Source organism: Homarus americanus, unplaced genomic scaffold, assembly GCF_018991925.1.
Source record: "Homarus americanus isolate GMGI-L3 unplaced genomic scaffold, GMGI_Hamer_2.0 scaffold7626, whole genome shotgun sequence".
In the NCBI taxonomy this organism is placed as follows: domain Eukaryota; kingdom Metazoa; phylum Arthropoda; class Malacostraca; order Decapoda; family Nephropidae; genus Homarus; species Homarus americanus.
In genome coordinates, this window is record NW_024718273.1 from 16,782,270 (window position 1) to 16,796,333 (window position 14,064).

At 40.6% G+C, this 14,064-nt stretch overlaps 1 protein-coding gene across 1 annotated transcript; it reads right to left on the reverse strand.

The window, feature by feature from the left end:
* Nucleotides 1–2,797: 2,797 nt before the first annotated feature.
* Nucleotides 2,798–14,064, reverse strand: LOC121859478. Its single transcript, XM_042356310.1, has 5 exons — nucleotides 13,986–14,064; nucleotides 7,798–7,989; nucleotides 6,159–6,287; nucleotides 4,896–4,948; nucleotides 2,798–3,402 (listed from the first exon to the last, which is right to left on the reverse strand). The coding sequence occupies exons 2-5, from the start codon at nucleotides 7,958–7,960 to the stop codon at nucleotides 2,869–2,871; spliced, it is 879 nt and encodes a 292-aa protein (XP_042212244.1). The 5' UTR covers nucleotides 7,961–7,989; nucleotides 13,986–14,064; the 3' UTR covers nucleotides 2,798–2,868.

Genomic DNA, 14,064 nt, shown 5'->3' on the forward strand with positions numbered 1-14,064 from the left:
TATTATTTTTACCGTATTATTATCATTATTATTATTTTTAACCGTATTATTATCATTATTATTATTTTTACCGTATTATTATCATTATTATTATTATTAACCGTATTATTATTATTATTTTTAAGCGTATTATTATCATTATTATTATTTTAACCGTATTATTATCATTATTATTATTTTTAACCGTATTATTATCATTATTATTATTTTTAACCGTATTATTATCATTATTATTATTTTTAACCGTATTATTATCATTATTATTATTATTTTTAACCGAATTATTATCATTATTATTATTTTTAACCGAATTATTATCATTATTATTATTTTAACCGTATTATTATCATTATTTTTTTAACCGTATTATTATTATTTTTAACCGTATTATTATCATTATTATTATTTTAACCGTATTATTATTATCTTGGTTGAAATCTTGACATTTTGTATGCTAAAACATTGGAGTATTTTTACTTGGTTTATTTACTCGTGTTCAGGCACTTTAGTTTCATTAAGGGAGGTTCACTTGTTTCATTCTTTACCTTAACATAATCAACTTGTCCTCGTCCATCTATTACTGGAGCTTCATTAGTGTTATTATTTTAGTCAGGAGGAAATGTAAAGACAAAACTAATTAAATTTATTCAAACATAAATCGTAATCTGAAGTTCTATGTCTTGAATATATTTAGGGTCGAAAAATTAAGTTTTGATCAGACTGTCAAGATAGGTCGTCCTCAACACACTGGTTAAGGATCTGTGGTGGAAATGTTTAAATTATGATAAGTAATTGTCTTAATAGTACCCTCGATTATGAAGTTTTGTTAATTACTGTATGCTTATTGATATGAAGACACTTAATAATCAGAATTTCGACTTTTGGACCACATCTCCGTAATGCTATAAAGTTAGCTGTTTTAGTAAGGTTCAAGTATTTGTAGCCATTTTTAAACTTTTTTATATCCTATTGATCAAAAACATTACATTCAAGAAGATTTAATAATAATTTTTACTCTTTTCCATCTAAAAAAAATAACTGTACAAAGGTCACATGATTTGATAGGTCACCCAGACTCATCCTACATGTTTAAAAGGAAAAACTAAGTTTACGTTCATCTTAATGCACAGAAAAAAATATTTACTTTTATAGTTAAACGTTTTAAAGAAATAATTTAAGTACAGAGAGAGAGAGAGAGAGAGAGATGGGCAGTGGCATCTGGCTCTGTATAATATTGTACTGTACAGGATCTGAACACATTATAATGAGAGACCAACCATAAACAGAAGTAGTCATCAGTTATAATCAGGATCTGAGATGTGTGCAGCCCTGTAAGAAAGCTTATTATTGTGGGGTTTCGAGATGTTGGTTCACACTCAGGACGGGTTGGTGAAAGGAAACTCACAATGTGCTCTCTGTATAGATATTGTATTGGATGTACAATGCAGCTTGGTGCTGGGAAGTGGCAGCGTGGTTAGAAGCGTGGAGTAGAGAGAGCTGGTTGGGGAGCGTCCTCAGAGGAGGTGTTGCTTGATGGTGGCTGTAGGTAGAAGAAGGGGCAGGTCACGGCGAGATGAGGTCTTATATAGCGGGGTAGGCGTGGCTTGATAGTTGACATCCGCTCTGTTAGGCGGCGCTAGAAGCCGACCTTAGACCACGAGGCATAGGCTGGGGAATTCGAAGAGGGGTCGGCTAGTCAGCGACAAACGGCAGTTGTAGTTGTAGGGGAGATATCCACTACATTATCACCACTTTCACCAGTGTGTAATACTGTAGTTCACATCCATATTGAACAACAAACAGGAACATGACACATCCCTGTTTAACATCCACATTCATTTCACGTCTCACTTTCTTTCCCATTTACTCTTACTGTTGCGCTGCTGTTCTCATAGAATGCTTTTACTGCATTTAATAGCCTTCCTCCCACCGCATACACGTGTAATGCCTCCCACAATGCTTTTCTGTTCACCCTGTCATATGCCTTTTCCAATCTATTATAAATCAGTAAAACGATGAAAAAGGCATAGATAAAAAAATGCTTTTTGTTTGCTTTAAACCATTGGGTTTAAATCGACTAACCCTGATATTATAATAATAATGATTGTTATCGTCGCTGGCTACAGCTACAGTGTTGGCGTGTGATGCCATTAAATATTTTGACCTGTGACTACGCCAGATGTAGAAGTGTTTACAGACAAGTCCTGGTTCTGCTGAGTGGACTGTCTTCGACTGGTGGCGGTGCTGTCCGCCCCTCCATGAGACAGATCGCCCTTTCTAGTGATGCTGTGAAGACCATCCTTCTCCTGTCCGAGAATTTGTGCTGGGACGATTTACGCAATACTGTTGTCTCTTGGAACACCATACTGATCTGCATTGACCCGCACTTGTAAGTACAGCCTAAGTGATGACATACCCCTCGGTACTGAAATATTGTTGACTAATTACGCCTACTCGTTTCTGCCTAACCTGGAGTAATAAGACAATGCAGAATGAAGAGTAACTAAGATTAATAGAGCTATGAACTTTGTGTTATGTCAGTATGTTTAATAAATTGTAATTAAGATAAAATTGTGTGAGACTAACTAATTATGTATCAGATGGATCACCATGTAATATTGTGACGCCTTCTCCTCTGCAGGTTTTGACCACATCAATAAATATTGAATGCGTCAAAAGACGGGTTTCAATCATTCCCTTCGACTTGCCCGTAACCTGAACGTCCTTAACTAGGGCTTTTACAATAATTATAATAATATTAGTAGTAAAAGTAATAATTATAATAATAGTAGTAGTAGTAGTAATGGTAGTACCTACATAGTGACACACACATCGAACATATGGTTACCCAGGTGGTGTGTGTATTAATTACACGAGCCGCCGAATGAGGCAGCAGGTGATGCTGTCGAGTGACCACTCACCACTACCCAAGTCAGTGACCTGTACTCCAGTCATGACGTAGAAACTGGTGGTGTCTCCTGGGCAGATCCTCCACTGTGTCCAGCCATCTGAGTTCGCTGGCTGGGTCTGCATGGCGCCAGATACAGTGTGGCAGTCAGTTAGGTCCAGACTAGTTATCGAAGCAATGAAATTACTGCTACAGGGGCCCTCCACCGGGAACGTTGCTTGACGAAACCCATTGATGATGTTGTTGCCCGTGCAGGTTACTGACATACATTGCATATAGTCCCCGGTGTTGACGCATTCATCTGTTGGTTGATTTATATTAAAGGGTAATTCGTTGGGATGGTTTTTACAAATTAGGAAAAACGATGTTGAATCCTGATAGATCCCCAGTGCACCGGCATTGGCGTTACACATTGCCTTGGTCTTGACGTTTGCCGTATGTGTGTTGCTGATGTCTGCCATGGATGTTGGTGACGCCGACAGTGTTGTGGTCACCTGTGGGAGGAGATAAGGAGGCATTAGTGTTTACCCAAATCTCAAGTTTTTTATATTTTTTTTTCCTTTTTCTACCATTTTATTTTTTGTATATCCATTTTTTGTCCCTCTTTTTTCTTTCGTTTTCTTTACTTTTTTTTTTACTTTTTTTTCTATGTGTTGTATGTGAGAACAAGGGCAGTCGGCCTCACATGACTCTACCTCGACACAATGTTAAACTCTAGAGAAAGGGTGTCAAAGTCATGGCCCGTGGGCCAAATGTGGCCCGCGGGATGGTCAGGTGTGGCCTGCGGGATGACGGTAAAATTTGTCATCCCGTGAAATTATGTCACAAATAGATATAATCATGTTTATTTAGTAAAATGAATTTGACATACTTAAGGTCAGACAAACCCAAATGAGGTATTCCTGGTAAGCCAGGTAAGGCATTGTGTGAAGCTGTAAACTTCAGTCCTGCAAATATGTGATATAGCACTTGTGTTGGCCCTCAAGAGGGTAACTAAAATAAGAATTGGCCCTCGAAAGGTTTGGAGTTTGACACCACTGGTGTAAGACTTACATTCTTGGTGATTTTTGGCCAAAAATTTGATATTGCTGAAAATCACAGTATGGGTACTCCTGAGCTTGCTGATAATGAATATTGGTCCACGATTCGATTGCAGAGTAATTAGTGGCCAAAATAACCCTTGGAAGGTTTAACTGACATTTTTCAATGCTAATTACTCATCAACTATGGGTTTCCAAGGTGTGATTTAGGGTTTGTGTGTTATTCTGAAAGTTCTTAATTAGTTAAACCCCTTAAATTTCATTACGGAGAAAAAAGTATATTTTGGTCAAAAATTTTGGAAGGTGTAAGTCTAGAGAGCCTGAACCCTGAATAATAAACCTTGCCGAAACTGATGGCTCACTCTGGCGGGTCAGTATCTCGAACATTGCCAGACACATTATTATTTCTTAAACTATTGTTAAACCAACCTAATACTATTTTGGGGGTGATGAGGTTACGTTAGGTTTGGTTAGGATAGCGTTAGGTTTGGTTTGGTTAGAATAGGTTAGGTTAGGATAGATTAGGCTATGTTAATGTTAGATTAGATTAGGATAGATTAGGTTAGCGTAAGGTTATGATAGGTTAGATCAGGTAAGCGTAAGCTTATGATAGGTTAGGGTATATTAGATTAGGTTAGATTAAGTTAGATCAGCGTTAGGATAGGTTAAGTTAGCGTTAGACAATTGCAAACAGGCACTGAAGATGTGAATTACACGAAAGCGCTTGGGAACTTCGTGTTTTCTTCTTTCCTTGTGGTTATCAGCATATACCTAGATCACGCGCAACTACAGTGATTTACTTGCATATATATATATATATATATATATATATATATATATATATATATATATATATATATATATATATATATATATATATATATATATATCGTAGGCTGTTGATTATAACACAACTATAATTAATTTTGAGTGCACCAATAACTTACCGCTGCTGGGTCGGCAGTAGTACTGGGCGGAGGTGGAGGAGTTGCGGGATAAACTGAAATTAAGAGAAAAAATATCACCCGTGTGTTAATAATTATAACATTATTTTTTTACAATATTAGGAAGGTTTTATATAGAGTTAGTGTGAAAAGTGTCCGCCAGGAGTTCCATCATGAAACAACTTCACGTGTGTGTGTGTTTGTGATCAAATGTTAGACTAAAATATATCATTCTTTATACAGTACTTCAAATGAGACCTTCCCAGGGATTAAAAAAATATTTATATTTGCATTATTACCTAAAAGCCAGGAGCCTTAGTGTGCCACCCAGTGTAGAACAATTACCTAGATCATTCCTGCAAAGTTTTATATTTATAATTTTAAATAGAACAAATTATACAATGGACTGAGTTATCTGAAGATCTAAATGGATTCAGAAAGAGAAAATGAACTAGAGAAGATATATCTGGTTTGAGAATTTTGAGGACGAAGGATTTAGAGGTTCAAAGAAATTTTTACATCTGCTTTGTTGATTTTGAAAAAGGTTTTGATAAAGTAAAGAAAAAACAATAAACTTATAGAGGTCTTGGAAAAGTACGTATTGATGAAGGAGAAAAATAATCTTTACTAGCAACAAGAGATAGACAGGGAGTACAACAAGGCTGTGTTCTGTCTCCAACACTGTATAATATATAATCAGAAGTTTTAATGAGATAAGTTATAAGTAACAATGAAGAAATAAAAGTTAATGGTAAAGTAATATCAAATAAAAGCTATGTATTGATGTTACTCCTCCTATTTTGTGTATTTGGGAAGTAACATTAACTGTGTTGGCATGCAGAGGAAATCATAACAAGAATAGAACAACCAAAAAAAATATTTAGCCTAACCCAACCAAACCTAACCTACCCCAGTCTAACCAAACTTAACCTAACCTAACCAAACCTAACCTACCCCAGTCTAACCAAATTTCACCTAACCTACCCCAGTCTAACCAAACTTAACCTAACCAAACCTAACCTACCCCAGTCTAACCAAACTTAACCTAACCAAACCTAACCTACCCCAGTCTAACCAAACTTAACCTAACCAAACCTAACCTAGTCTAACGTAACATATCACAGTTCTTGGAGCTTCCTTGTCTATATGGTTCAGTTCGGGTTTTTACAATTTAGTGAATCGAAAAGGTAACTGGTATGGTGACAGAACAGGTGTTATCAGGTGTGTAGGAAGTGTTTATAGTGGGAGCGTAACACATTTACTCACCGGGTTTGTAACAGATGGTGTCAGAAGCGCCATCTGGTTCTGTGAGCAGCTGGTGGAGGCGACATTGACCAGCTGAATCCATCTCGTTGGCCAAGTTCTTCTGGAAGCTGAACCCTTCACACAGTCCGTCTGCCAAATGCACGAACCATGCAGTCAGGATACTACAACATGTGTTTGTACGTGTGAACCTGCCCTTACCTTCAGTCACCCAGGAATCGAGAGCTTGTTTCTCCACCCAGCCAGAGACAACTGCACACACACACACACACACACACACACACACACACACACTTATCATAGAACCAAAGTCACTGTACATATAAATAGTTTAAGGACAGAATGAACTATTAACATCATCAACACACAACAAGTTGGCCATCAAAAAACAAAAAAATCTGGCCTTGGTAAACATAAAATGATAACTTGAGTTGATCAGAAGTTGTGGTAACAGTGTCATTTTACTTACCATCAACCATCACATACAGACATCAAATACTTCTTCATCCACTATTATCCATCACGTCTGTCAACTCTCATCAAAATTCTCTACACAAACTATCAATTATTTATTTTCATTTTTTTTATCTGAACTCATTACATCTCAATCATGTTCGCTGAGGCTTATCTTACTATGGGTACAGTGGGTGGCACAGAGGATACGGCTGTGGGTGGGGAAGTTATCTTACTATGGGTACAGGGTGGTACAGAGGATGGCTGTGGGTGGGGAAATTATCTTACTATGGGTACAGTGGAGGCACAGAGGATACGGCTGTGGATGGGGAAGTTATCTTACTATGGGTACAGTGGGTGGCACAGAGGATACGGCTGTGGGTGGGGAAGTTATCTTACTATGGGTACAGTGGAGGCACAGAGGATACGGCTGTGGGTGGGGAAGTTATCTTACTATGGGTACAGTGGGTGGCACAGAGGATACGGCTGTGGGTGGGGAAATTATCTTACTATGGGTACAGTGGGTGGCACAGAGGATACGGCTGTGGATGGGGAAGTTATCTTACTATGGGTACAGTGGGTGGCACAGAGGATACGGCTGTGGATGGGGAAGTTATCTTACTATGGGTACAGTGGGTGGCACAGAGGATACGGCTGTGGTGGGGAAGTTATCTTACTATGGGTACAGTGGGTGGCACAGAGGATATACTATGGGTACTGTACTAGTGGGGAAGTTATCTTACTATGGGTACAGTGGGTGGCACAGAGGATACGGCTGTGGGTGGGAAGTTATCTTACTATGGGTACAGTGGGTGTCACAGAGGATACGGCTGTGGGTGGGAAAGCTATCTTACTATGGGTACAGTGGGTGGTACAGAGGATACGGCTGTGGATGGGAAAGCCATCTTACTATGGGTACAGTGGGTGGCACAGAGGATACGGCTGTGGGTGGGAAAGCTATCTTTCTATGGGTACAGTGGGTGGCACAGAGGATACGGCTGTGGGTGGGAAGCTATCTTACTATGGGTACAGTGGGTGGCACAGAGGATACGGCTGTGGATGGGGAAGTTATCTTACTATGGGTACAGTGGGTGGCACAGAGGATACGGCTGTGGATGGGGAAGTTATCTTACTATGGGTACAGTGGGTGGCACAGAGGATACGGCTGTGGATGGGGAAGTTATCTTACTATGGGTACAGTGGGTGGCACAGAGGATACAGCTGTGGATGGGGAACTTCGCCAGGTCATCACCACACACACCCAGCCCCTCCAGTATAAACATCTTAGCTTCCGCCCACACCACCACCACCATCACCATCACCATCACCACCACTTGTTGCACGGGGCTCATCCTCCTCTTGTCACCTCTTGTCTGTGTGTCTGTAAGGGATAAACAATCAATCAGTGAAAACAAGAAGTCTCAATTTCTCACCTAAATTAATATCCTAAACACATCTGGGCATCGTAAATTGCCAATACCATATCGACGTCATTGTTGTTGATTAGTTTGGTGCCATTACTTGAGTTGTGAGAGATGTGTCAACTCTGTAAAATACATATCTAGCGTCCTTAGTCTGGTTACTGTTGCGAGGTTTCTTTAGGACCATAAGATGTAAACAAACACACAGTTGCCACATCACATTCAAAACGATTAAGAGAATAACGTTAGTCTAGACCATAAGTAACGTACAGTTGTGAGCAAAATTCCCTAGACACTTGACAGTACATGAACAATTGAATATATTATCAGTCAACAAAAACCCATCGTCAGTACATTATAATCAACAATACAGTACCACAAACAGAAGGATATATAGACAACGCTTGTGTACACTCTCACCTTTTAAAAACTTCTCAACGCTAAAACCACAATACAATCTGGAAAAATAAACGAAGAATCTTAAACCATTTCAAGATGACAAGGTCCATTCTGCTCTTCCTCACACCCAGGTATCCGAGAAGTTTTTAGTGAGTGTGTACGATTTTTGGGATTGTGGAGAGTTCATCTTTTGTGATAGTTTCCCTCCACTTTACTCGCTCGCTTACACTGACAAAACGAACTGATGAAGACTATGAAAAATTATCCCCGAGGAGGACGTCTAGAAGAGAGGGTTATTTTACTGTATGACTTCATGATCATATATGGTGACACTGTAATGGTGGGTTGTGGTTATGGTGTGAGTCAGGGTCTTGTGTGTTGTTATAGTGTGAGTCATGAGTCAGGGTCTTGTGTGTTGTTATAGTGTGAGTCATGAGTCAGGGTCTTGTGTGTTGTTATAGTGTGAGTCATGAGTCAGGGTCTTGTGTGTTGTTATAGTGTGAGTCATGAGTGGGAGGAGATGGATAATATGAGGGAGAGAGAGGGATGGCGGTGAGGAGTGAGGGAGAAGGGAAGTAGGCGGGTGGAGGGTTAAGAGAACAGTGATGAAAGGGAAGGGAGGTGGAGAAGGTTGAGGGAGGAGAGGGTGAAGAGGGAGAATTTCCCTCCAAAATTATAGTGAAAACATTTTCAAAACTTTTCCAAAGATGTCAAAAAAAAAGTCTGCTGTGACGTCATGAACAATGGCTGTGGCTTCATCACTCACTGCTGTGATGTCACTACCAACTGCTGTGACGCCATTACCAACGTGTGACATAATCGTCAACTGCTGTGTCATCACCAACAGCTGTAACGTTATCGCCAAAGGTTGTGACGTCATTACCAACCTTGTGTGTTCACCATCATGAGAGACCTTGTGTGTGCACCATCATGAGAGACCTTGTGTGTGCACCATCATGAGAGACCTTGCATGTGCACCATCATGTGAGATCGTATGGTGACCCGGAATAAAGGTGTATCGTGTGAACCTTCAGTACCTCACCTCGCCTCCCCTGTAATGAACCACGCAGCACCTTGTTGTTGTCAGAGCTCCGTCAGCTGTACTTTGTAGGGAGGAACATCAGCTGGTTGGGATAAAACAAGAAGCCACTCACTGAACACGAATAATTCACCAAACACTTAGCGCCACCCTCGAGTTCTACACTGTCCTGAACACAAGTAGAACAGAGCCACACGCGATGGAACCCCGAATATCACGTTAGCTCGATAATTAATGTCCGAAGTAAATGTGTAGCCTGAGAACACAAGTGGTCGAGTTTCTTAAGTGCACACGAACATTGACGTACAGTTATTTCTGGCACACTTCTATCGTCTATAATCTATTGTATGGAGCCCCTTAGTGACCAACAGCTGGACCCCCCCACGCCATGCTGACCAAACTTTAACTTAGAGGGAATTGATTGAAGATATAATTATAATGTTGAAGCTTCAGAGTCTTTCAGGGTTATTGTTAGGGTAATGGTGCGTCTTGTATACCAGCTATCGCTCTCTACACAACACACACACACACACACATCCATATACCACTACTGTATCTCATGTAAATGCTCACTCTGAGTGTAGAGGTTAAGTGGTAGCTTAAGTCTGGTCGAGCAGTTCCCAAAATGCTTCACTCTTTGTTCCCTTAAGTCTCTTAAGGGATCACTGTAGACTTTCCACTTTTCCACCTTTCCATTTTACCACTTAGTCCCAAGGAAGTACCTTATAGAAGGGTTAAGTATAAGTCGTGCTCTAGTTTGTACAGCAGTGGTCCCAGGTCACATTCCTTCCCATGCGATCCCAGATTTCCTCAATTCCTCCCCCATTTTGAATTGTCATCTAGTAATATTTTCACCATTATACTTTTACTGTGGTAATTATTGAAAAATTTATGAAACTAAATTGCTTTATTAATTCCCATTAAATGAAAAAAAATCCTTATTTCAATGGATCATAAAACTTTCATTTGATTTAATGCCCACTGTGGCCTGCGTGCAGAGAAACTAAACTAGAAAACCGAGGAACAAATCCAGTTAGTTGTGCTCGAAGGTCACCACGCTCACAAATGTTGAGACGTCCTCGTGTGATATATATACACAGTGTACAAAGTACATTCTTTCCCCGTTTGGAGTTCCTCCCCTGACTGAAATTCCTCCCCAATTTCTCCCCTGGCTAAAATTCCTCCCCTGGGAGCCAAGTGCCTCCCGTTTGAGAATCACTGTTGTACAGGGATATATTCTCTGAGTACAGAGCCTGCCGGGCTCCAACCGTCTAGGAGAGAACTTAGGTTATTACTCTGAGCCGCCTGGTGACTGACTAAATAAACTCTAACTAACTTTTCGGCATGTGACTGTCATGGTCACAGTGACTGCTGGTCTGTTTTAACCCTGTTGATTCTTATTATACTCCACGCCCGCAAAACATGAATGGGTAACTGGTTAGATATCCCTGAGAAGAAACACACTTTTCCCTCTCGATGTTGAACACAGTTGTCAATACGTATATATTTCACTTTTTACTGGCAAGCTCAATCTTGAATTAGTTTATGTAAATCAACTTAAGTAATTCGCCAGACCTTTGTCAACTGAGGGTCATCTTTGGATGTGTAGCAGTTGATTTGTGTGTGATTTTTGTCATTGCGTGAGTAGCCACGTCTGGCAACTCAGGGGTATATAAACCCCGGGCGGGACGGAGGATCAAGCCTCCCTCCTGACGTCTACAAAATTGTTCCCAGGTATGTTGTAACAGTGTAATTGTCATTTACTCAGTGTGAGAAGTAATATAAAGTAAATGTCGTCGTGTCGTTGCTAGACGAAAGATTGTTTGTGATTGAGTCATCCTCATGCCTCCCTCCCGTGACGCTCCAACTTTGTTCCCAGAAACAGTGTGTGGGCTTTTTGAACACCCCACCGACTGCCTGGAGTCGGTGGCTACCTATCAGTTAGCTGTAGTGGACGATGTCGGTGATTCGACATGATTAACTTGCTCCAGCCCGCCTCGTGGGCCTTAGACCCCAGACTCGCCATCTATCACAACAGCGGTTGTCAGTCGTTGAGTGTTCTACTCCGGGACATGCCTTGAAGTTATATGGTCCGCAGTGTTGTATGTGTTTGGGGATAATTGACTGGAAATAATTATCCCATGTTGGGTAGTGAACCCCTGTAACTTGTTTGTATCAGTATTAACTTGTTGTGTGTTGTTAGTGCATCTCATATGCACTACCAACAGTTAGTGAAGGTACCATATGTAAGTTTGTCTTGTAATGTAATGTAACACCAGTAATGTTGTAAGAAGCGAGAATATCTGACTGGAGTTGTATGTATATTATGTATGCTGTATGTATATTATGTATGTGCTCCATTTATATACACTATTTATTCAGCCTAGCTAGCAACGTGTGGCAATGTATTTACCATGTCCCACACGCTTAATTAATGTGCCTGGCGACATATGGAAGCTGCTAATGTATCACTTACCACATGTCGCCCGAAAGGCTAGTTGACCCCCCAGACAGAGTAAGGAGCGCCACCTCCCTTGTGTATCTGTTTATCCAGGAAATAGAACCTATGAAAACTCTACAGGTGTTTGTGTTCGCTCCTGTAGATAGAACTTGATACCCAGAACACATGCAGGAGTTGTAATATGAGTAAAGCCACGTAGTTGATCCTGGTGACTGTTAATGTAATGTAACACCGCTAAGGTTGTGAGTAATAAGAGTATAGTGTCTGAGTGAATTGCAGTTGAGTAAGCCGAGGAGTTGTATGTTCATGCCATCTTTTTCCTTACTTTGGTTTTATTAATAAACCATTTCTTAGAGTATATTAGGGGTATTCATTTCTCCTCAGTATTCCACCTTTATTTCCGTCCAAGTGACTTGATATCAGAATTACAGTACCCAGGTGCCCTAGAACCTCGCCATGCTACCAAAAAGAACTGAGGCTATGTAGTAACCATGAACTGAAATAAGTAGAAAGAACAATTGAAGGAGATAAGAAAGAGAGAAGTTGTATTAAGAATATAAGGGAGAGTAGAAATCCCCGTCCTTAAGGGTGGCCTCGGTGGTTCAGCAGTAAGTAGTAGTGTGCCCCCGCTTACATGACAACCCAGGTGTTCAAGTTTACTTTTAAAAGTGAGAACGGTTGCATACGCGGCTAAGCGAGGCGACATTCAGACGGAAAGTGTACACATGTTTAAAACCTCCTGGGTTATTGGTAGAGCGTTTGGCGCCATGGAGGCTGCAAACGACCTACCAAACATCATTAATTCAATATAATTAATAGTTAAAGATCCCAGTAATGATTTTCTCTTAGATAATTATGCCGGATTAAAAAATAACCACCTGCCCTGGCGCGCCTTACTAATTGGACTTCTGATAAACACCTGTGATGGCGTGACTTACACCTCCCACCTCCCTGTACCACCACTGTACCTCACACCTCCCTCTACCACCACTGTACCTCACACCTCCCTCTACCACCACTGTACCTCACACCTCCCTCTACCACCACTGTACCTCACACCTCCCTCTACCACCACTGTACCTCACACCTCCCTCTACCACCACTGTACCTCACACCTCCCTCTCCACTCTCACACCTCCTGTTACCACCACTGTACCTCACACTCCTGCTACCACCACTGTACCTCACACCTCCTCTACCACCACTGTACCCACACCTCCCTCTACCATCACTGTACCTCACACCTCCCTACCACCACTGTACCTCACACCTCCCTCTACCACCACTGTACCTCACACCTCCTGCTACCACCACTGTACTCACACCTCCTACCACCACTGTACCTCACACCTCCTCTACACTCCTGCTACCACCACTGTACCTCACACCTCCCTCTACCACCACTGTACCTCACACCTCCCGCTACCACCACTGTACCTCACACCTCCCTCCGTGTCAAGGTGAGTGGACGGATTATAACAACTACAACAACAACAAGACAGTAGAACATCACAGGTAAATCAGTAATGAAGAAAAAAGACCAAGAAAGAAAAAAATCAAGAAAGAAGACCAAGAATAAAGAAAGAATTAAGAAAGAAAACCATGGAAAAAAGATGAAGAAAGAAGAGAAAGAATAAAGAAAGAAAAGACCAAGAATGAAGGAAGAAGCTAAGAAACAAGAAAACCACAAAGGAAGAAACCCAAAGAAAAAAGATGAAACAAGACGAAGAAAGACTATCGCGAATGAAGAAAGAAGACGAAGAAAACAGATTCAGAACGAAGAAAGATCAAGAAAGATTATCACGACTGAAGCAAAATAAACGCTTTCGTACGTCAGTGAAATCAACATCACCACAATACTGACCCCAAACAGCAAATAAACTCGAGATATTGTTACGATGTCAAATTCAACATTGTCAATCTGTAGGTGATAATAGCCTTCCTGTTTAAATTCTGTCGTGGAGTAAATTACGGGGGAAAAGTATAAGTTTTCTTGAGTAATTTAATATAAAGAACACTAGATATGGATTATACAGGTAAAAAAAATCTAACCTTACTTTAAGTATCACGGAGATATTATACGATTGGGAGGCCTGGAGAGACGGGATAGTTGTTGACAGGCGGCTGAAGTGTTAC